The sequence below is a fragment of the Telmatherina bonti genome (genome assembly GCF_933228915.1).
Source record: "Telmatherina bonti genome assembly, chromosome: 12".
Taxonomy (NCBI): Eukaryota; Metazoa; Chordata; class Actinopteri; order Atheriniformes; family Telmatherinidae; genus Telmatherina; species Telmatherina bonti.
The window spans coordinates 33,981,611-34,005,946 of record NC_136610.1 but is presented as its reverse complement, the minus strand read 5'-3'; the positions used below and the strand labels follow the sequence as shown (position 1 = coordinate 34,005,946).

The following is a 24,336-nucleotide window of genomic DNA, read 5'->3' as shown; positions in this document are numbered from 1 at the left end:
CAACTGCCCCTTAAAGATAAACCAATATTTAATCAAGATTTTTTTGGCAAAAGGCAATTACCTGGAGATGGTACAACATCAACCCCCCCACCCCAAAGGATTGGAAAGAACAAGTGGAGAGAATCTAACAGATGGAAAAGCTGACATATCATATGAGGCTACAGCTCCAAAAATGTGAAAAGCTGTGGAAAAAATGGACTTTATACAAATTCAACAACAGAAATAAATAACTAATATACTCACCTGCCACTCTGTGCTTCTGTTGTTTTCCCTTATCTTTAATTATTGTAACTGTTTTATAAAGTTAAAATTGAAAAATAAAACCTATAATGGTTTATAGGTCAAGGTTTACCTTCATTTTTTTCCTAACTCGCCCGTTTTAAAGTAATTTAATCTCGAAGTTCGGCATATTTACGTGTCCTTTTGATTGACAGGTACCGATCTCCCGCTTCAAGTAAGAAGAATGTAGAAAAACTGCGGTTTTTAGCCAGTTAACAACGTGACTTAGCGTTAGCCTGCTTACCTCCGTTAGCTGGTTATCTCAGTTATCTCCGGGTTAGCTTTTAGCTACAGAAAGCTCAGAGTTTGCTCGATGTCAATCATCCACCTTGACGCTCACGGCCCCCCTCTCAGCTCCACCTCTTTGCCCATATTTGTATTTTCTGGGAGAGACGACATGACGCTGCTCAGATGATGATGGTAGGAACCGCCCACCGAGCTTCAATTCAGCTCTTCAGAAACCTACGGGTGATGTCACGGAGGCTCCGCCCATCTCTGTATATACAGTCTATGGTCTGCTCAAATCCTGTCCTCTCCACCCCAACCAGTTGAGGCAGATGGCTGCCCTTCCTGATCCTAGTTCTCCTGGAGGTTTTCCTTCCCACTGTCGCCTCATGTGTGCTCAGGATCGGGGATTGGATTGAACTCAACAACGTTGTTGTTAAGTGGCGCTGTACACATAAAGCTGAATTGAACTGAATCACTGTGTAAACTGCTGCTGAATGCAGTGAACGGACAACAGCGGTTGCATGTCAATAATGATCTTTAATGTCAATATATACAGAACTTGAAAGAAAAATAGAATTTTAAAAATCAAAACAAAATAAATACAATATCATACAATTTCCACAATGTCTTTTCGAAGAGAAATCCATGGAAATATTTTCTTTAATTCAGCCTCTGGTTCGACGGGTTGCGTCCCATCCCCCCCAGAGAAATCCCTACAGCTCCCTCACATGCTCTTCATCATCATAAACATCATTTATTTATTTATATATATATATATGTATGTATACTTTGCAAACAAGACTCTGGTATCGCAACCATACCGCTTCACCTTCAGATTCTTGGCGTTTCTTTTATCCATTTGCAGCTTATGTAATTTCTTTTTGTTTGTTTGTTTAAAACACCGTTAGCGTCACAAAGTAACAGGAGTCAAACAGGGAACTTGAAGGGAAAAGGAGCACAGCTTCTGTCCAAACATGCATTTATGTTACCAAAAGTGCTGGTACATGACTCTGATGCTGAGGGGCTCGTTAAATCTCTTTTGTTGTTGTCATTTTTAAGCCTTATAGAGGAAAAAAAAAAAGTCTTCTGTGTACCTCAGTCAGTTTCATCCTGCCAGCACCTTCAACATAAATCATAAGATCACTTTGAAGAAAATAAAAAGTCCAGAGAGTGAAAGTAAAACATGACAAGGAGACATGACTGAAGAGGAGGAGGATGATGATGGAAGAGAGAAGATGAAGAGCCGTGGGTGAGGGAGGGGCACAGTTTACCAAAGCGGCTTTGAATCAGCCAATCACAGTGAAGGAGAACATCAGCTGGTGTTTCTTCCCCACATGGAGAAGACAGAATGAAAGGCGAGGAGGGTAAGTGCATATGAAAGCTGTGGAAATAAATACAAGTCTGTCTCCCCAGCAGCAACAGATATGTGAGACTCTGCTTTTCTTCTTCTTCTTCTTTGGCCCACGTCTTCGCATTGCACCTTCGTTCTGTGTGTGTGTGTGTCAGCGGGTTTGAGTGCGAGTGTCGATGCTGGATGTATCAAATAAATATTGGAAAACAGAAAACGAAAAAGGAAGAAGGGGGGGGCAGTAGTTTGGACTGGCCAGGATGAGTGTGAGTGTGTGCATGCGTGTTTGTGTTTGCATGTTTGAGTCTGCAGGAGCGACGCCGCAACTCGATGTGCGTCTACATGTCTGTTGAGGTGAGTTTCTTCATGCTGCGTCTCTGGGCTAAACTGGATGCTGCGACGGGCTCCAACACCGGCTGACTGGTCTTCTGACTCAGCGCGGAATAAGTTGCGGCCATGGCTCCCTGAAAGACAACACGAACACTGAGATTTAGTTTTTCTTTGGTTTTTCAGTCATGTCGCCGTGGCGTTCGGGCCCACCACGCCGCCGTGGGACCGCTTGGCTGAAAACACTGGCTGAAACGGGGCTGGTAATTACTATTTACAGAGCAGCGACAGGGTTGGAGTTCAGCCAACAGAGCAAAATTAAACAGCAGTCTGTCCAAAGCAAAGATGAAAACCTAAGAACCACGGCTTCTGCTTACCTTCATGTGTTTGTGCGGCTCAGGAAAAGGGCTTAAATTCAGCAGAAGCTTCGGCACATCAAGAGACTCACTTTCAGCTTCAGAACTGTTCATGTTTGCTTTGTAATTATGCAAATCTGTTAAAGTGCACGTTGGCTTTAGTGGCTTTATTCCTGATTTTTTTTTTGTCGCTGTTTTGTTTTTGTGGAGACTTTCTTGTGCAAAACTTCCAAACAAGCTTCAGTTTTTTTTCCTAACTTTACTGTCATGAACTTTAATATTTAAGAAGCTAACTGCGCTCTAGGGAGCAAAGGTGTCAAACACACAGCCTGGGGGCCAGAACTGGACCTCCAGAGGGTGAAACAGGCCTGCAGGATGAATTTACAGGGTAAACTGTGACTTTAATTTGTCAACAACAGGTTGTATTTTTTATTTATTTATTTTAAATGATGTTTCCAAAACATGGATCTGATATGTAGCTCAGACTTCCGCTTGTATGACGAGGCGAGTCAGTGCAGGTGGCCAGAATAACGATGCATATATAGAAATGTCCACACATGTACATTAAAAATAGCTTCTCCAGTAGGAACAGTGAAAACTGTATTTTACAGAAGCCTGTGATTCGATGTTTTCTAGATCAGTTGTGATTTATCAGCTCTAGTGTACGTAGAATGGATAAACTAAGGCAGAATATTTACAACTTCCTGACAGAGGACTCCCAGGGGGGGGTCAGAGTAGGACCACATATCTTCTCAGCTGTGGGCTGAGCCCCCTCCTGCACAACCTCTACACCCACAACTGTTCTCCCCCGACCCATGTGGACAACCCAATCATTAAGTCAGCAGATGACTCCACTGTTGCAGGACTCTGCTCAGGAGATGAGGAGGTGGACAGGCTCCTACAACAATCTAATCCTGAACACCTCCAAGTGGAAGGAGCTGGTTATGGACTTCAGGAGGAGGAAATCAGACATTCAGCTCATTGTCGTACATTCGGTGGAGGTGGAGAAGGTCTCTGATTCAGGTCAAGGAGGAGCCGTCTTGGTAAATTAAAAGCACAGAACTGCTGAAGGTTTCCTCGGGATTCACAGTAAAAACAACCTGATGGAAGGAACTGTTCGTGTCCTTCTACTCCCGCCTGGCAGAGGTCGCGCTGAGCCACGGCGTTTCACTGCAGAGGGCCGAGGAAGGCGCTGCAGAGGGTCATAAACTGCTAAAATGGATCCGTTCTCCTCCATCTGGAGGGCGATCACAACACATGCTGCCTCAGGAAAGCCAGCAGCATCCTCAGAGACCCCTCCCACCATGTTACCGTCCTTCTGAACGGCTACCCCCAGGGAGGCACAAAAGTAAACAGGAACAGACTGAAAACCAGCTTTTATTCCAAAGCTGTCGCATCCCTGAACTCCCAGAGTCGTTCCTCACACATTACAGCCTATCCGACCATTTTTAAGTCCGTTTATTCATTCATTCATTCATCATCCCAACCGCTTAGTCCGATGAAGGGTCGCAAGCTGGAGCCTATCCCAGCAGTCTTTGGGCGAAAGGCAGGGTACATCCTGGACAGCTCGCCAGTCCCTCGCAGGGCTAAGTTTGTTTAATGTATCAGTATTTTAACTTAACATCTTATCATGTGCAATGACAATAAAGTGAACTGATTTATATTCAGTTGAAACTGAACTTAGGAAATGTTTTCTAAAAGAATAGTTCATTAAATCTAAACATCTCGGTATATAACAGTAATTCTTTGGACTAAACAGGAAAAACTGAAGTTTTTGTTGTTTATATTTTTTTTATTGTTATTTGAGATGAAATAGTGCTGAATGTGACCCCTGACCTAAAATGAGTTTGTCACCCTTGTTGCAGAGTCTGATAGGTAGCTGTTGGGATTATCTGCAGTTTCTCTGAGCATCATACCATCAGACCTCTGAGCGCATCTCTACAGAGTCGACTGTGTATCCCTCAGCACACTCCAGTCAACTAGTTGACAGTAATGCATCTCTAAGCTGGTTGCTAAATGCTAACAAACCCCAAAACGGGAGGGAAATCAACATCAACCCGCCAGCAGACTGAAGAACGAGAATGAGTGAAGCCTAAATAAAGCCTAATAGGCCTGAAAAAAGGTCCAAATACACCAATAATATGGAAGCAGTCTGGACCCGGTTAAAATGATGAAGAACAGATGAATAAAATGAGACAACTTGGTTGCTGTATGATGAACAACATGAAATACAACTAATATGTCACATAAAACTGTAAAACCTCAGTTACTACATGGAAAGCATGAATATAGGAAACCTGTTCAGGAAAACAACTCAGACATTACAGCAGCAGTTTCACATTACATTAATGCATTTTTAGTATTTTTTTAAACTGTCACAATTCAGCTAGAGACTGATTAATAAAGACAATAATATGCTAATATTTTCTTCACTCAACCATAATCAGAAAACTTGTTTTATTTTTTTTAACTGGCATTAAACAGAAACGTAGGCACTTGCGTACAGAGATTGTCTATAGAGACAGACATCACACTCTGACAAATATAATGGATTTAAACAAATTACCTTTTTTTTTTTTTTTCTTTCTTTTTTTCTGTTGTAATGAATAACGACGCAACACAATAAAACCGTATCAGAGTAAAAGTATCATAGTGATCCAAAATATGTAGTGGAGTAAAAGTGGAAGTAGGAGAGAAAAAGTAATACTTCAATAAAGTAAAGATACCACATTTTACTACTTTAGTACAGGAGTGAAGTAGTTCTACGTTGCTACTATCCATCTATGGCTCAGAGTGAAGGGAAGATATCCACTGATGTCTTTCACTATGGCCCTGTGTTAACACTAAGGGTGGAACTTAAACACAGTAATTAACACGAATTCATTGCAAAAAATTAATACATTTAACCACAGTTTACTTTCAAAAAGCAGAACATCTGTGAGAGCACAATTACAGTGATACACACATCAGAGCTCTGCCGTTTAGCTGCTTTGGTGCTATATTTAGCAAGTTTCAGATCCTCGAGCAACTCCACTTTAAAAAAATCGACTTTTTCTAGTTTTACTGGAGGCTTTTGGAGACTTTCTGCATTTTTCCAGACATTACTGGAGCTCAAGCTTACGACATTTTATGTTCTAATTATCTGATTCAGCTATTCACTAAAATCTATTCAAACCTAAAAATGAGCTTTTTGGAGCCACGATTATTATGTTATTATTAAGATTAATTAATTACAAAACCTTGAAATAATTTATCTAATTACTTTAATCAAGCCACATCTCCTGGTTAACAAAGAAATGAACTATTCAGAGCAACAAAGAGCTCACACCTGCCGGTAGCTGCAGCTTCAACGAGACCTTATCAGATTCTTAGAGTTTCATTTTAAGCATTTCAAACGTTCAACGCTCGAACTAAAGACAAATCCCTGAGTCTGGGTCCATCGCTGAGGACCGAACACGACTTTGAACAGTAAAGCTGAAAAAGAGTACCTCCTCTGCACATTTATTGGTGCCGTTTACATTTATTCTGATGATAAAAACAAGCTGCAGGAGCCGTATGAAGGAAACATAGACAAACCAACCAGATGTCACTTTGTTATAGCATCTTTCACGTCTCCACAGAAGGAAGAAATATTCTAGACTCTAGTGCTGCTCGATTATGGCAAAAATTATAATCACAACTATTTTGAATGAAATTGAGATCTTGATTATTTAGCATGATTATCCTTTTATCTTTAACAACATGAATTTATTTAACATTAAACTTTTAAAAAAATGTCTTTAGGATTCCACAAATTTTACAAAAACAAACTAATAACATGAAGCTTTGTCTTGACAAAGTGCAAATACTGATGTAAACTGAATAGATAATATAAGTAAGGATTAAACAACGCTGCACGTTGCGGTGTTCTAGACTCCATGTTGTGCATTATAACCGTCTAATGTACGGTTCCGAGTTGTTTAATCCGCTTTTACCATCATGGTCCCACACAGGAAACATTTTATAACAAATTTGTATTTCTTTTTTACAACACTTGCTAGATATGTAATTATGTAAAATAAATTGAAAAATAAAATAAAAATCCAGAATATCAAGGGGAGTATTATATCTATGATGCTTTCCTTGGCAAAGTAAATTTGCCCAGCAGAACACAGCATCCAGAAAATCCCTTTTGCCTGCTTAAAAGCTGGACAAGAAAAAAATAAAATAAATAAATATGCTGAAGTATACGAACTATTTCATGTTGGCCTGGATGTGGTTTTAATGCCAAACAGCCGCTGTCAGGCTACAGCGCGTTTCTCTCATCCAACTGTTGAAAGATTAACGCGTTGCTACGGTTACGCGCTCTGACGGAGGGCTATTACAGTGATTTGACTCGCCGAACTATGCCAAACAACTATTTTTATACAAAAATAATGCCACCGTAGCCAGCCTCTCTTATTCCTAGAGAGCAAAGAAAATCAGGTCTGAAAGACCAAAACAAAACTGACGTAGGAATGTTTTGCAGCCACCATGAGAGTCCAGTAGGGCTGGGCGATTAATCGGATTTTAATCTCAATCACGATCTGAGTTTTCAACGATCATAAAGACTTTTCTGGTGTTTTGGCGACTGACTTGAAGGCACATATTGTTCTGCAGTTACTGTAAGGAAGGAGCAGCGGGAGCCTCTCCCGTCCTAAAGCACTCCCAGGCGGCCAGTCTCAGTCGGCTCCGGCTGCAGGTCAATGTAGAATAACTGCAGTAGGTTGTGGAAGTTCACCTAAACATAGTTTATACCATTGTCAGTGAAACTGGCAGCATTATTTTCCTATACGTAGTTCGGCGAGTGAAACGCTGTAATATCCCTCCGTTACGGGGCGTTACCATAGCAACGCGTTAATCAGCTGGTTCAGATCAGCCGTCTTTTAACAGGTGAATGAGAGAAACGCGCTGCAGCCTGACAGCGGTTGTTTGGCATAAAACGTACATCCAGGCCAACGTAAAATAGTTCCTATATAAGCGGTAAAAGCGGATTAAACAACTCGGAACCGTACATTAGACGGTTATAATGCACAACACAGAATCTAGAACAAAATGACGCGCAGTTGTTTAAAAATACTGGATAATTGTGTTAAATAATCAAGGTCTCAATTTAGGTCAAAATAATCGTGATTATAATTTTTGTCATAAATCGAGCAGCCCTAGCGTCACTTTCCAGGACAAAAGTGAATAGATTCTTTATCTACTTAAGAGTCGCCTCCGTGTGTTTAAGTCTCTGTCAGTCAGCAGGATGCGGCGTGTAGACTCACCTTGACAAGATGCGGTGCGTCGTGGCGTGTGAGCTGGAAGTGTGGTAGTGCATCTCGGCACGTGATCCAGGAATGCTTGAGAACCTGCTCTGCTGTGTATCGCTGGTGAGGGTCTACATGGAGCATGTGGGACAGCAAATCCTGCAACATCAACAGCATATCCAGTCAGGAATGTTCAAGGAATCGACTCAACCTTTGGTGCTCTGCTATAAACATGAGAAGCTTTTTATTTCCAATGCAAACTTAAAGGTTATGAGAGGGGGGGGAGGGTCTCCCCTGGTCCACTTCCACGGACAGTACGGCTCATCTGGAGTCGAGTCAATGCTCATTTAAAAGAAGCAAACTGGGGGCTTCAGTTGACTTTGGGGTGAAGCTCATTGTGGATCACTTCCAGTGTGAAAGATAAAGGACCATCCGGTGAACCGATGACAGGAAGTGGCGTAGAACGCGTCCTAATGTGCGATCGCTCGCTGCCTCACGTTGTTGCTCATTAGCTTCAACACAGACTTGAAAACAGAAACCTGCAGAAGCTCGGTGTGTCTCTACTGTTTACTTCTGGTGAGCAAGGCAGCTGAAGGGGAAGGATTTCTGTGTTTGGTCCAATCAAAGAGGGGTTGTGAAGGGGAATGTAGCCCCTAGCAAGCAGGTGTTTAAACTGCATTATGTCGTCCAGAACTGAAGGCAAAGCAAAGCAAAGGAAGAGGCAGAGTTTTTATGAATTCTCCTCACACTCAGGCCAAGATCCCTGGACTACCCTGGTGTGTGTGCACCCTATCACTGTTTAAGATTAAGAAAAAACAAAGAAAATTCAATATATAAGCCATGATCCACCCATCGTATAACTTCCTCCAGGGAGAAGTGAAATTTCCAGACTTTTCTAAATGCTTTTTGGCTTTTTTAAGAGTTATTTTCATAAAGCCTTAAAACACTGACCTTAAACTCACTCTAGCAAAATAACAGGGCTGTTAAAAAGTCCCGCTTTCAGCTACTTTGGTACATAAAAGCGTGATGAGTCAAAAGACACAAGAACTGGACTGAAAATCAGAGACAACAGGTTCTGATGGAGGGATGGAGCTTCTCCAGAGAAATGGACCTCAACACTATTAAAGCACCATGGGATCACATGGACAGAGAACTGAACAAAAAGCAACCAAAAGCCAGAGAGGAGCTTTGAAAAGTCTTCAAAAAGCCTGGAAAACTATTCCTAAAGACTAGTTAAAGAAGCTCCATTTCATTTATATATGAGGACTCGGGCTGTGTTGAAGGATGAAGAATAGTTGGTTAATTATACAGTTATGTTCATATTTATTCATCCAATTTCATTAAAGGTAGAGTATGTAAGATTTTCAAAATTTTCAAAATAAATTAACTAATAAAATAACTACAATCATAATTAGTTTTTTTGAACATGTAGGTTCCAGTCTGTCCATATTTGATGGGTTACTAAATTACAAGTTTAATTCATGACAAATGACAAAAAGCACATTTTTTTACTGGTAGGCAAACATTCAAGAAGGGTCTTTGTTATGAATTAAACTTGTAATTTAATAACACATCAAATATGGACAGACTGGAACCTATATGTTTAAAAAAAACTATCTAATTATGATTGTAGTTATTTTTTAATTTATTTTGAAAATATTGAAAATCTTACATACTCCACCTTTAAAAAAAAAAAAAAAACAGCTGCCTGTAAAATAAGATGAAATTGACTAAAGTAATAATAAATATTTTATGAAAATCATGACATTATTTTCTAATTTTTGTTAAATAATTTTTTTTTTTTAAAAAAAGCAAACAAATAAGATAATATATTACATATTACATCAGTCATAAAGTAATATTTAGTTGAACAATGCTTTAATGTTTCCGCTCCAGTCAGGTGTTTTCTGTTCCTCTCAGTCAGACTTCTGCACCTGTTGACAGGTATTTTGTCCCACTGTTCAACAGAAAAGGCTCTAATTTGTCCAGGACCAATTTTTTTCCCCTTTCTTAAACTCTATTAAATGAACAAACAGTGTCTTATATTACTAAATTATACTTTTGCAAATGTTTAGTTATTGTTCCTTTTTTAAAATCTCCAGTTATTTGAGTGACTGTTGTAAATTCAGCCTTTTCTTTAATGAAAGGAGATGAATACATATGAGCACAACTGTACAACAGTGCAGCTGAAAATTTCTCTTGTTTTTCTGTGTATGTGTGTGTGTGTGTGTGTGTGTACCTTTGAGGTGTCTGATACAGTGTCCCAGTTGCCACCCGTTAAAGAGAACTTTCCAGATCCTATCCGGAGAAGAATCTCCTCTGGTGTGTCGTTGGGTCCGTTAGCAAACGGTGTGTACCTGAAAGAGATCAAGATGAGAAGCTGATGTTTCACACAACACACACACACTTACTGATTAAACTCATTCTAATCATCCTAAACACACACTTACCCTGCCAACATGGTGTACAACAGAACTCCAAGACTCCAAATATCACAAGCTGCATCATAACCTTGTCGCATTAGTACCTTGACAATAAGACACACACTCATCAGCTTTATCGTCATACTTATTTCTCCCATTACACTTCTTCATACATTCATCTAAGCAGGCTTAAAATCGCATCTCGCACTGGTTCCTGTCCCACCTCTGGTGCCACGAAGTTGGCGGTGTAACAGGGGGTGAGCAGCAAGCCGTTGCCTCCCCGAAGCTGCTTGGCGAAGCCAAAGTCACAGATCCTGATGGAGTCGGGATTCCCAGAGTCATCCATGTACAGGATGTTGCTGGGCTTCAGGTCTCGATGCACCACCTGTGAAGAGGGACAAGGAGAAACAAAAGTGAGTGAACGTGTTAGAACTTCCCTCCATCTTTAGTGTGTGTGTGTGTGTGTGTGTGTGTTGAAGGGCTTCCTCACTCCTTGGCAGTGGAGGTAGTCAACAGTCTTGGTGATGGTGTAGAGCACAGCACTGGCCTCTCTTTCAGAAAAGAATTTCTGCCGGAGGATTCGATCCAGCAGCTCCCCTCCCTTCATCAGCTCCGTTACCAGGTATACGTACCTGCCCTCGTCGTACACCTGGAACACACACATGGTCAGTCTCTATGTGCTCTAAACTTCACTAAAAAGCTTCCAGATCAATCTTACTGACATCTTTTAGAGTGATGATGTTGGGGTGCTGTCCGTATCGCATCAGGATTTCGATCTCTTCAGAGGGGTCCCTCTTACTTTTGTCTATAATCTGAGAAAACAGACGATCGTGGTGAAGAAGCTCCATCATACTCTTACAAACTCTGAACCTGCACTGCCCTCTGCTGGTGGCCACATTCAACAGGAACACCCCAGTTACAGCTGTGTGTCTCACACACGCACACACACACACACACACACACACAACTCAACTTTATTTATGAAGCCCTTTAAAACAACCAGAGTTGAAACAAAGTGCTGTAAAAAAAAAGTGGCCAAAATAAAAACAGAATAAAGCAGTTCAAATGCAAATAAATAACATAACAAAACAACAGGTCAAACAAGAAATATGGAATAAAAACAATAAAACAGACTGAATAAATAATAATTAAAACCAATAATAAAAATGAACTAAAGCACAGTGAAACTGTCTTACGTTGGGTTAAAGGCCAAGGAATAAAAATAGGTTTTAAGATGAGTTTTTAAAAAAAGGACAGTGAGGAGGCTTGTCTAATGTGGAGGCGGAGCTCATTCCACAGTTTTGGACCAGCAACAGAAAAAGCACAGACACAATACTCCAGTTTAATTCCACTCAGCAGGTCGCAGAGCACTGGGATGCTGACAAATCTCTACTTTGCTACTCAGGCTTTAAGAACTGTAAGTAAAAGGTGACGTTACCTTCACAGCATAGTCCATGGCAGAAACTCTGTGTACACAGCGTTTGCAGATGGAGTAAGAGCCGACCCCGATGTCCTCCTGTAGCTCGTACAGATCGGAGAACTTGGCTGAGCCCCCGTGCATCTGGAAAAGGACACGAGTCATTAAGTGTCATCAGGAATTTGGTAACATTAAACGGATAAACTCCAGCAAAGCGACTGTCACCATCTGTCCCTAACAAGCCAAATCCAAACATTGTTTTCATCTGGCGGGACGGTTCACCAGCGGCTCTGCTCTGCTTCACTTCGCATCAGAGCTTCTCCACAGCAGTGAAGCTGCCGCCGCAGATTTAAAGCCATTTGTGTTTGTGTTGGAATCAACGACATGAAGTCAGTTTAACAGATTTGTTTTGCAGAGGACACGGCAGCCATGATAGAATCATTGTGTTGCTTACGTTTTGGCTTCTTTTCTCTGATTCTTGACAAAACATTCATGTTTAAAAAACATAAAAACCTTCACCAGCAACCAGTTGAACCAATAATGGAATTTTTCCAGCATCACAAATACCTACATGTATATATAGAGATGTGTCATCTGAAGTTGTAAATATGTGTTTAAATAGTACCGTATCTTCCGGACTTAAAATCCTTAAATTCTCGGAAAAAAAATCGATGATGCGCCTTATGTAACAATTCATTCTGGTTGTGCTTGTTGATTTTATGTTGTACACGGCGCTCAAAAAGTTGTCATAATGTTTGTGTGTGACTTTGAGCTGCGAAGCCGCATTACGGCTGTCAGGAGCCTGGCGGAGTAATACAGTAGTTCTCATATGTCTTCATCCCCTTTCATTAAAGAAAAGGCTGAATTTACAACAGTCACTCAAATAACTGGAGACTTCAAAAAGGAACAATAACTAAACATTTGCAAAAATATAATTTAGAAATATAAGACACTGTTTTTCATTTAATTCAGTTGAAGAAAGTAAAAAAAACAAACAAACAAATGTGTCCTGGACAAATTAGAGACTTTTCTGTTGAACAGTGGGACAAAATACCTGTCAACAGGTGCAGAAGTCTGACTGAGAGGAACAGAAAACACCTGACTGGAGCGGAAACATTAAAAGATTGTTCAACTAAATATTACTTTATGAGTGATGCAATATGTAATAAATTATCTTATTTGTTTGCTTTTTTTTTTTTAAAAAAATTTCTATTTCTATACCAGAATTAGAATATAACGTAATGATTTTCATAAAATTTTTGTTTATTATAACTTTAGTCAATTTCAGCTTATTTTACAGGCAGCTTTTTTTTTTCCTTCTTGAATAAATAAAGGGCATGAATAAATAAATATGAGCACAACTGTACACACTGTGCTTTGGCTTCACCATACCGGTACCGGTTTACTGTGAGTCTACGACACCACGGCGTGCAGCGGCGTTAATGCCACAGTTTTAATACGCAGATCCAGCTGTTAAATCCAAACAGTAAACATTTTATAGCAAATGTTTATTTCTTTCTTACAAAACTTGCTAAATATGCTGAAAACAGGAACTATTTTATGTTGGCCTCAATGTACTTTTTAAAAACTAAATAACCGTTGTCAAGCTGCAGCGCGTATCTTTTATTCACCTGTCCAAAGTCAGCTGATCTGAACCAGCTGATTAACGTGTTGCTATGGTGACGCCTGCAACCGAGTTGCTTAACTACGCTGCTTATAACCGAGTGCGCCTTTTGGCCCGAAAAAATACGGTAATTTGATTTTTTTTTTTTTTGCAGAGAGTGGCTGTAAAAACACCTCAAAGCTGAAGATTCACACATAGAGCAAAACTTTACTGACGGCTATCGAAATTTAAACTGTTGCAAAGAAGAAATATTTTTATTTTTATGTGACAGGATGCCTGATCAGGGGTTCTAACCTGCAGCGTCCTCCTGTCACCATTTAAACGTGTGGCTGCTACACGCAGCTGTGAAATCACCGTCGCTAAAAACATCAGGGACAGAAAACAGTCCACCTTCTGAAACGTCCTGATGAAGTAAAAAGACTGAGCAGAGTCACTAAACAACCCTAAAGTTCAAAGATGATGTGATGATGTTAAATTTAACCTAAAAGGATTTTGGATCCATTTTAAGCTGTAATACAACTCAGAAGTTACTATGACGATGACAGATTCAGCGTGTTCAGCTCTGCATTTGTGATGGACTTGAGTTTTTCCATTTTGAACTCCCTAAGAGAGTAAAAAATGTCTGATTTTCGGGTGGCTGAAGCCATACGATCATAACTGGTGTTTCTTTAACAACACATTCAACATAAGAGCGACTCCAGTAACAAGCGGTGCGGAGGCGGAGCGGAAACTGGAGTCAGAACGTAACAGAAGGCAGGTAATGTGATAAATGTGTGTTTTGTTTTGGGTGCTGTAAGGGTGGCAACAGGGCTTTGACCTCGCCTCTGTTCACTGCCGATGAGGGTTTCGTCCAGTGAAAATAATCTGGATGCTTTAATCCGTATCATTCTGTAGCAAATTTCTGCTCTGTGCAGCATTTGTGATTAATGGAATAATCTCTTGTGAGTACAGATTATTCATATTCACCTGAACTATGGGGAGTATGCTGAGCAGCGGGGAGCTCTTGTTCTCATCCATCGGGGTCGGGGCAACAAAACTGAACCCTTTGAAAAGCTGGTGGGCATTTGCACTGGGTGGAATACCTGGGGAGTCTGAATACACAAGCAATTCATCATATAAACACAGAGTTCATACAAGAAAAAAAAAAAAAAAGAAAACCTGACACATTTTGCAGGTGCAGAGCTCAGTTTCAGTTTCCATGGCTGCTGCTTGTGGGCAGAGCATGTGTGTGTAGGTGGAGATGTACCTTTAGGTGTTTTCGCGGTGAACTCTGGGTCGAAACAGAACGTGTCATCTGGTTTACCTGCTGCAGGCTTGAATGGGGGCTGAAGCTCCCTCCTGTACAATTTCTGAAGAAAATACACACCAACACGTGGAAACACACATTAGAAATCAAGCCCTGCAGCGAGCTGCATGGTGCGTGCAAACATGTGCAACACAAGCCAAGCCCCCCTCCTTACAGATTAACCCCCTCCAATCCCATCTACAGCTAAGTCCAGCCAATAGCATCCTGCTGGCTCTTAAACACTCACATAGGGCTATTAGTGTGCACGCAGTGAGAACTGGACCACTGCCCAGACTCCCACACACACACACTAACACAGTTGCCGTGGCCAGGACTGATGGCCACCAGCCATCAAGCCAAGCATTTGGTAGGTGTGAAGCCTCAACAGAAGCTGGGGAGTTATGCTGGTGTGTCATGTGTGGGTCTGCATATGTGTGCGCTCACATTCCAGTCGATGGTGGAAAAGAACGCGTGGCGCTTGATCTCCTCCACGCCATCAGGTCCGGCCCCTGAAGACACAAACCACTTTGCTTTAGTTAACCTGGCGGGTTTGTTGTCATTGTTTCCCGAGGAGCAACACATTCTTCCCCTTCGGCGGTCGTCCTGGCGTTGCTGGAGTTTGAAGCCAAGCTTTAGCTCAGAGCTTTGTGCAGCATGACGATCAACACGGCTCATTTTCTTACCTAGTCTATTGGCAGGGTTGCGTTTAAACAGCATTCTGAGCAAACTCTGGGCTTCCAAACTGAGGAATTGGGGCATTCCCAGCTTTGCTCTGCCAGGGAAGAGGAGCAGAAGGAGACAGGTGATTATATGCAACAGGAAAAAAAAGTCCTAATCATACCACACACTGACTCACTTGAGAATCATGTTCATGGTCTCGTTGCGGTCTTTCCCTTGGAACGGTAACGTTCCTGTTAACATTTCAAACTGAAGTGGGAAGAAAAGAAACAGTCATATGAATAATGTCATGTCTGACTAAGAGAAATGCCACAAATACAAACACGTCTGCATACCATAAGTACTCCCAGAGACCACCAGTCTGCACTCTGCGTGTGTCCTCTCCTGTTGACCACCTCAGGGGCCATATACTCCACCGTACCACAGAAGGAATAAGCCTTCTTATCAGCATCTACTGACTCTTTACTCAAGCCAAAGTCTGTCCAAAAACAAGGCACAGCAGGGTTAGAAATGTCAGACTCATCCCGTGAGGAATGTTAGATGTTGCACCATGAATATTCAAAAACAAGCACAGCTGACTGGACAGCGATGGAGCAAAGAAAAGCCATCGAAACAACACAGAAAGCAGGCAATGCGACACATTTCAGTGCATCTTTTATAAGTGCCGATTCAAGATGAGTCAACATGAAGCTGAAAGCCTACCTGTTAACTTTATATGCCCAGCTTCATCTAGTAAGATGCTGAAAGATAAGAAGGATTTGCAGAAGTGAACTTCTAACATCCATTACAGCAGAAACAGTTCTCATGTAATCTTATGTGTTTGTTTTCTGCATAAATCCCTTCTTTTATATGCATCTTATTCTAGTTCTGAAGGCTTCAAGTCGACAGCGAGACACAAGAGATGACATGTCAGAGTACTCCACTAAAAGCCACATTATGTGCTGATGGCAAAGTTCAGTCCTTAATCTGTGAGATTCCCGCCTGAGGACAGACTTTAATATGATGCAGCACTAAAGGATAACAACAAAAAACTGGATTTACAGGACGTTGCACTTTAGCTTTAAATCGGTTTTTTAGACCCGTGCAGGAGAAGAGCTGCAGATTTTTCTTTTAGTTTTTCCATAAAAAGCACAAGTACTCTTAACGGAGCGTTTTAGGAGCTCTAAGCTGAATCTACTTTACTACTTTACTCTTCTCCGTACTGACGGAAGCTCTGCTCAAATGTTTCAAATGTGCTGAATTTGAAAGCTTATTTGGTCCTGATCATCAGTGCCTTTATGTTAATTGATCTCCATCGTCTTGCTGCAGTTAGAAACTCATTTTTCTGACTCTTTTTATCAGCAAAACAAGATCGCCAGCCGATTCCACCTGGATGTGCGATCAGAAATTCTGGACTGCAGAGTGAGAGGAGACCTAAAATTAATCGGATGCTCAAAACAGCTTGTTTTTTTTTAAGTTATATATACATATATAACATTATATTCACTCATTGGCTGCAAGGCATTGTTGTAGCGGTGAACCCCGTGAGTTTTGTAGCGTTTTGGCTCATCTGTCGGGACTGCAGAATGTGGGGGGCTGATTTGACTGGGTGCGTACGTTAAGGTGTGCACTCACAACCGCATTGGGTGTGTGCTTGGTGGGCACATTTTGAAGGCTTATGATGCACATCCGGCCCAATCTGCTTTTAATTACAGTCCGAATCAGAAGTATATTTATCTTTAATGAACTGGCGTCCCAGTTGAACCTGACCAAAGTAGTCAGACAAAACTGAATAAACACACATACAAGATCAGGTAAACAGCAGCGCAGCTAGACACAGCGCGCAAATACAGGAACTACAAAAGTTGTCTTTGGCAGCTAATGAGTTCATTTGAATCTGCTGAGCAGGGAAACATGGAAAACCTGCTAGATTTGGGCATCCTTGATCTAAACGATTATCTATTTTGGGAAGAGAAAAAAAAAAAAAAAAAAATCGCCTGATTGTAGACTCATGGTCGGCTTCTTCTGTTCCTTTTCTGCTAGTACCTGCTCCGCTGGACTTGACTAGACTTTGTATATTTTCCACCTGATACCAGGTACTTTATTAGCGCCTACTCTGAAGTGGGAAACGTGTGTCTACAGACTGCATGCTACTAACTGGCCATCATAGAGAGTGACATCACCAGATGAGTCACGAGAGCGACTCTTTCAGATGCTCCAATACTGGGGGGGGGGGATCTGACAAAAAGCCAAAGAACAAATGTGGAGTGGCGTTTGTGTGACATACAACATGTCACCTTGTTCCAACGAGCCTAACCACGGGCTCCATGAAATCTGTATGATTTTCTTTACCAGATTACGTTTCATTTTTTCCCCCAAATTCTGTGTTTTCAGCTTGTTTTTGGCCCTTAATTCTGTGTTTTACTCCATGTCCTCGTGTTTTTCAGGAAGAATGTGTCTAACCGTGTGGTGAATTTGTCCTTAAAGATATAATTATTATGGCTGTAGAAGCCATTCTGAAAAAACAGAGGAGGTGCAGCAAAAGGGTCCAGGCTGGGATTCAACCACATGAAATGGCGCCATAACATCCCTTTTCTGCCATATTCCTTAAAAAAAAAACTTATTTGTCAGCCTCCAGCTGCAGCTCAGACACTCAGAGCGAGTATGACGGAGGTTGCTGTCGTTTTCTGACAAATTTCCTCCCTGTATGAAACACATGGCATAAAACAAAGCCAGCTTCATTTTCTCTAGAGCCACTTAGCCGAGCCCTGCAGTGGGACTGGGATCCACCAGGAACCACGCAAACCTTGCAGGAGCAGGCAGTTTTAAGGTTGTATTGGGTGGGAGCGGGCGACTAAGAATAAACAGCGAGTTGATAGACGCTAGAGAACATAAGACTAAAGAAAAGAGAGAATAAAAAAACGATGCAACATCCTAAAATTTATCTTCATCTTCTGTTCATGTGTGGTGACAGTTGGGTATATCCATGGTGTGTTTTTTGTTCTTTATTTATATAATAACTGCAGATATTTAGACAACTTAGTGTTATTCGTCTCAGTTTACAAGAATATTAAGATTAAAAGCTGAGAGATTTTTATTAAAATATATATTTTAAATTGTTCTTCAGTTATAAAACAATACTACATCTCAACTTGTCTAATGTATGGGCCAGTGAATGAGCCAAGCAGCAGGACTGGGTGGGAATGGTCAGGATTTCAGTGGGAGCAGGATTGAAGAAAATAGTCCCGCAGTTAGGATAAATTTTCGTCATTTTGTGGACATCTTTAAGGTTTCTGTTGGTCTCATAGCTGTCACTGACTTTCTGGGAGGAGACTGAGGCCATCCCAGTCAAGGCGACGTCTCACAAACAGGAAGCTGCAGCGGTAAAAATACTTGATCATTTGGGTCAGGCATTGTGGAAAAACTCTGAGATTGGTGCGGAAAACGGATCGCGCCCACATCTGAGCAAATACCACCATTTTCCAACAACTCAGTTTATTTAAACTTTACTTATATAACGTCAAATCACGGCAATGCCATGTCAAGACGCTTTACAGACAGAAAAAAAACATAATGAAAGCCAATTCATAATAGACTATGTAAGGAAACCAACAGATTGAGTTGGAGGGTCCAACTCAATCTCCCATCCTGAGCAAGCACACTGGCGACAGTGGGAAGGAAAAAACTCCCTTTCAACAGGAAGGAAACCTCCAGCAACTGAATCCATTTATGCTGATAAATTCTGTAATTGTCCACATTGAGAAATACTTCCTCTTTCACACCGAGGTGGCGCTCGACTAACAGCAAACTACCGAAACAACAGATAGGAATTAGATCATCTGTCTGATGACTACAATAAAAATAATAAAAAGATTCAGATAATCAAAGGCAGTCATATATAATACACGTCTCCTTTGGTTGAGAAAATCTGCCTGGCTAAATAAGGCACACAGACTACCATTCTGCATCCTACAATGCTGGACAGGATAAAAAAAAAAGGAATTAGATCTACAATCTTGTTTACACAAACACTGATTCTTGTGTCTTTTAGTCAATTTATACGATTAAAAATGTATTTAAAGCTGCGCTGATATGAGTAGTTGTAAAACCCTGCCGCACTGCCCATAAAACATAAAACAGTGTTGCAGCCTGGAGCCCTGCTACCCATTTAATCTCATTTTAAAGAACAAATGGAGATAGACTGATATAAATAAACTGCAGACTAGCAAGTTATTTGTGAATATCTGATGGAAAGATTAGAAGTGTGAAAGACTGATGTTGATGTCTGTGGGTCGTACTTCTCCGGCTTGAGATCTCTGTAAACTATGCCCAGGTTGTGCAGGTGGTCGAGGGCCAGGGCCAGCTCTGCAAGGTAGAATTTCACATCTTCCTCTGTAAACATAACCTAGTAAGAACTGGACAAATTTACTCTCTGAACTCTGGAGAGAAATTCAACATCAAAGAGACAAAAACAAACAAACAACAAAAAAAGACAACTTCAATATGAAACTTTCATTGTCACAAACAAAGAAAACAGATATTATTAATGTCACAATAACAGCATTTCAAACAAAAGACACAGTTCAGCCAGCTGCTGATCTGACACTGCCAGCAGCTTCTGCTTTGGTTGGGAGACACGCTTTCAAGACAAGGTCTGTCTGAGGCACAATCACACTTTGTTTAAACTCCCTGAATGCATGTGAAAACAGCTGATCTGAGCCTCTAAAATGCCAAGCATCTGATGATGTTAAAGCACATAAAAAAAATTCCAAGAAAAGAACTTGTTTCCGTGAGGAAATCAACTCATAATCTGAATAAAGCGAGAGAGAGAAAAAAACCCAGAAGGTACAAATGGCTTGGCAGTGCTTGGGCTCTTGTAAAATGAATAAAACATTATTTCACACTAAATTTGCACCTGTTCCATTTGTAGCTGTCATCTTAACAATTCCTTTGGGTTTAGGAATGAAAACTGCAGCATCTGTTATGCTGATCATCAGAAAAACATGACTGAGACTCTTGGAGTTAAACAAAAAGAAAACAAAACTCTGCATAAAAACAAGGCCTGCTGTACTTTTGCTCTTTTCAGAAAGCATTAAATAGATGAGAGAAGAAGGTGTGTGTAAGCTCAATGCATAATAAGACATAGAGCTTACCTCTTTGGATAAGCGAGTGAATACATCCCCTCCCCTGAGAAAGTCCAGTATTAAATACAGTTTCCCTTCTGTCTGAAAGGCTGAGGAGGCAAAGAAACATCATTTATCCCTCAGGTTAACTGTACTCCAGCATAATGGATGCAATAACAGTGTAATAACATACTAAATATCCTCATAATGTCCCATATGGTTACACACACTCATGTGCGGTCTCTTACCGTAGTGCAATTTCACTATGAAGGGATGATTGACTTCCACTAAAATGTCTCTTTCCATCTTAGTGCGAACTCTATCCCTGACTGAAGAAGACAAGCAGATACAGAAATTCAACACTTGGAACAGAACAAACTGGACAAGAGTAAATAAAGAACAAAGTATTACCTTTCAAAGATGCCTTTTTTAGTACTTTCATTGCATATAATTGACCAGCATCCGGACCTATGATCTTCCTGACAAGAAATACCTGAGTGGATGAGAGGGAGATGTTAGGACTTGTGCGAACGGAGGTGTTTTTTGTTTGTTTTTTTTTTAATTAGTACATCAAGTTTCCTCACCTTGCCAAAAGAGCCCTGACCGAGGACTTTAAGCAGTTCAAACTGAGATGGATCGGCTTTCTCACAGCCCTCTTTCACATGGTGGGTGATGGGAATCTCCTTATACGTCCCCTCGTCCTACACAAGCAGCATCAGCGTGACATGGACATGCAACGTGGCAGGTATGTTACGTATAAAGACGCTGACAAAAAACCAAAAACGATCTTGAGGCGGTGGTACTTACACAGTGTGAGAAAGACTCTCCCTCCTCCATGGGCTCATCCATGATCTGATGTCCATTCATCTGGAGCCAGATCAACAAATCTTATCAGAATAATCAACAATAAACAGTTTTAGAAAGCTTAATCATGCTTGTTTTTCGCTGAGCAGGGCTCTGACTGCAGCTGCCACACGCCCACATACATGACGGAAGATTCAACAGATGAAATCGATGAGTCCTATGCGCTCTCACTTTTCCAAATGAAGCTCTATCTGTTGACAAACAGTATGGAGTCCATACTTTAATCCTGTCCAGCTCTCATCCAGTCCACATAAAGCCCCACAATATTAGTATTCTAGCTTAATCTGCAGCCTGTGTGAAAATAACACGTCTGGCTGGTCACAGTCAGGATCGAGGAAAAAAAAAACCCCCCAAAAAAAAAACGGGTTAGTTCTTATACAGCTTTTCCTAACAGTAGTCATAAAATCCTTTTCTTCATCAAATGACCACAGAGTGTTGCTCTGGTCTACTCAGTCACATTTCAGAGTCTGATTTATGAGCATTTTATTAAGTGAATCAATCACAGTGATTATATTTTGTTTTGAAAAAAAAAAAAAAAACATAATTAAAATTAAACTCCAAACATTTCAGTTGTTAAGTGAAGCTTAGTCTGCATTGTGTATTCAGTCCAGTGTGTTTGTGTGTTGAATTCCATCAAGGCTCTGAAGAGGGAGGATGAGTCATAGCGCTACGCAAGCCCACTCAGTGGGTGGAGCCACCAACATACACTAGTGTACATACACAGAACAGAAGCCAACAAACCACTTTCCTATATCCTACTGCTCCACAGAAACATCAACAACATAAACATCCAAATCAGTCGAGGTAAACTCTTCTGCATCCTTTAAGATGCTGAATATAGTACAAAAAAGGAAAACCTTTGTGCATCTCTGAAACTAACATCCAGCCCGGCCAAAGCAAGGGCAGAGTGTGTGTGTGTCATAATTCACACATACACTTTCACTCCCACCTTTGCTGTGGCTCATCGCGGCTTGTATCAGAGTGCAGCTTACACTTGCAGCACAACCAGATGAGCCTTTTTCAGCCTTTGCAAAAACTAAAAATCAAAGAATGTCTTGAAAACCTATATATTCAGTCATTTTAAATTCAGATATATAATAATGCAGAAGTGTGAAAGGTAAATAGTCTTCAAAAGGTGCGGTCATTAGTGAGCAACTGATGGAAAACTGTTTACAGTGTTGCAGTATTTTCACAAAGACAGCTTAAGGAATAATCATTTGACATCTCTGCAAAAGCCAAACCCCTCAGTTCATTTAGCAGAATTTGCAAAGCGAAATGTTCACTTTGTAAGGTGAGGAGGTCACAGAAAGGAAAGGATGGGGGTTACCATAACTATCACTTGGATTTAAACCACACACAGACAGTTTGGGCTGTAGCTGTGAAATACTGCAAAGAATCCAAAAGATGGAGAGTTTGGGGGGTGAAACTGTAGTCAAAAGCATCCCTTAAGAGACCCAAATGTCCACATGAATGACATGTGTGTTAAAGAGAGTTTCTTTCCATGAGAGCTGGTGAGGATGCTCCACACTACTCCAAGTTCTGACCATCAAGATAACCATTAAAGCAAACTGTCAGTTTAACTCCAGCGATTGCATCAACTCTTTCCTAAAGGCCTTGCTCATGACCATGTTATTTTTGTATTTATTGACTGTTAGTATTTATTTAATTTTATTTATTTGAAAAGGTAATTTGTTACTCTATCCTATATTTCTGTACTAACGTGAATTCATGTGCCACATTTGTAACCTGTTTTTTTTTTCCTCTTTTGTGTCTCACTGATTCTCAGAAATAAAACTTACCCTCCAAAAAAAGAAAAACAAAACAACATAACCAAAACAAAACAAAACAAAAAAACCAGTAGCACTTAACTTTGCTCATGGTTTTAGCATGAAATTATGTATACAAGCCTTTTGCCTTGTGTCATTAGTCACTGATGAACTGTTAGACATGGCTAAATTCCCTCAACCGCATGTCAATCAGCATCTAAAACTTTAACATGTGTTCCATAATGTTATATTAATGCTGCCATGATATCTTAAGTGTAATTTAGCTCACAATTTCTCACTGTAGATGAGGTTAATCTGTATATCATTAGCTTCATTGCTTCACAGCCCAAGTGACATTTAGGTTAAATTGTAATATCTAACTGTGGTCTACTGTCTATAAACCTTCACATACGACTTAGGTAATCATGTTGTGATGCTAATAATTAGTATAATATTAAAATTATATCTAAGGGTAAGTTATTACTTTGTTTACAAACTGCAATTATTTTATTAACAGCATTACTAATGCTGCTCTCAGTTGTGTTAAACTTTAAACCATTAAACTTGGCTTAAATGTGTAACTACGTTACTATACGCTTATATATAGAAAAGGACCTTGTGTTCTCTTTATTAAGTAGGCATTGAATGTTGCATCAAAACTTATCTTCAAGTTTCAAACCTGCAAGCTGTCAGCTATCATGCTAACAGATGCTAGTGCTAAGCTAGCTATCAAGCAAACTCCTCTTGGAAGATGTATTTAAACAATAAAAAAGCTGAAAAAAGCACTTGTGTCAGTGGATAAAAAGCTCAGTGTGTGTGGCATAAAAAGTAATGGTTAAAGTCTGAAAAGACAACGGTGAAGCTGATAAAAACCCTGTCAGTGCAACTAAAGTAAACATCTAACCAGCTGTTAGCATGAGCTAGCATGTTAGCATGCATCGCGGTGTGCTGCAGGTCGTGACGCGAACATAAGCTCGCGCTCGCCTCGCGGGGCTAAGGCCAACTAAACAGCACAAATAAAAAACAAAAATAAGAGAATAGACATGCAAAATTCAACTCACCTCACTGCTAACGCTGTTTACTTCCATCTTGTGCCAGAATTCCTCTCCAAGTCTAAGGCATCGTAGTCCGGCTAGACCCCCTCTCCACGTTGCATGTCTTCCCCCCCTCCTGACTGTGGAAGTCCGGTTCTTCTGATGTTCGGCTGCGGACCGCGATCAGGACGGGATCCAGGGATCGGTTGCTGATGTTGTTGACTTGACCATACGCTATCCTGCCATAGATGCGAATATGGCGGCTACTGTGGTACCTGACCGTCAGTGAATGAGAGTTTATTGACGTATTTATGACGCAATTCAGTTAAGGATTT

The 24,336-nt window shown here is 40.7% G+C and overlaps 1 protein-coding gene across 1 annotated transcript; it reads right to left on the bottom strand.

Moving 5' to 3' along the window:
• Nucleotides 1-1,243: 1,243 nt before the first annotated feature.
• rps6kal (ribosomal protein S6 kinase a, like) lies at nt 1,244-24,250 on the bottom strand. The gene is made up of 22 exons (XM_079249711.1): nt 24,029-24,250; nt 21,145-21,204; nt 20,922-21,038; nt 20,749-20,830; nt 20,586-20,666; nt 20,368-20,447; nt 19,513-19,619; nt 15,938-15,975; nt 15,571-15,713; nt 15,414-15,484; nt 15,241-15,329; nt 15,002-15,066; nt 14,519-14,621; nt 14,239-14,363; nt 11,670-11,792; nt 10,954-11,043; nt 10,722-10,880; nt 10,455-10,616; nt 10,259-10,335; nt 10,048-10,165; nt 7,827-7,967; nt 1,244-2,319 (listed from the first exon to the last, which is right to left on the bottom strand). Exons 1-22 carry the CDS (start codon nt 24,053-24,055, stop codon nt 2,194-2,196), a joined length of 2,184 nt encoding a protein of 727 aa, XP_079105837.1. The 5' UTR covers nt 24,056-24,250; the 3' UTR covers nt 1,244-2,193.
• Nucleotides 24,251-24,336: the final 86 nt, after the last annotated feature.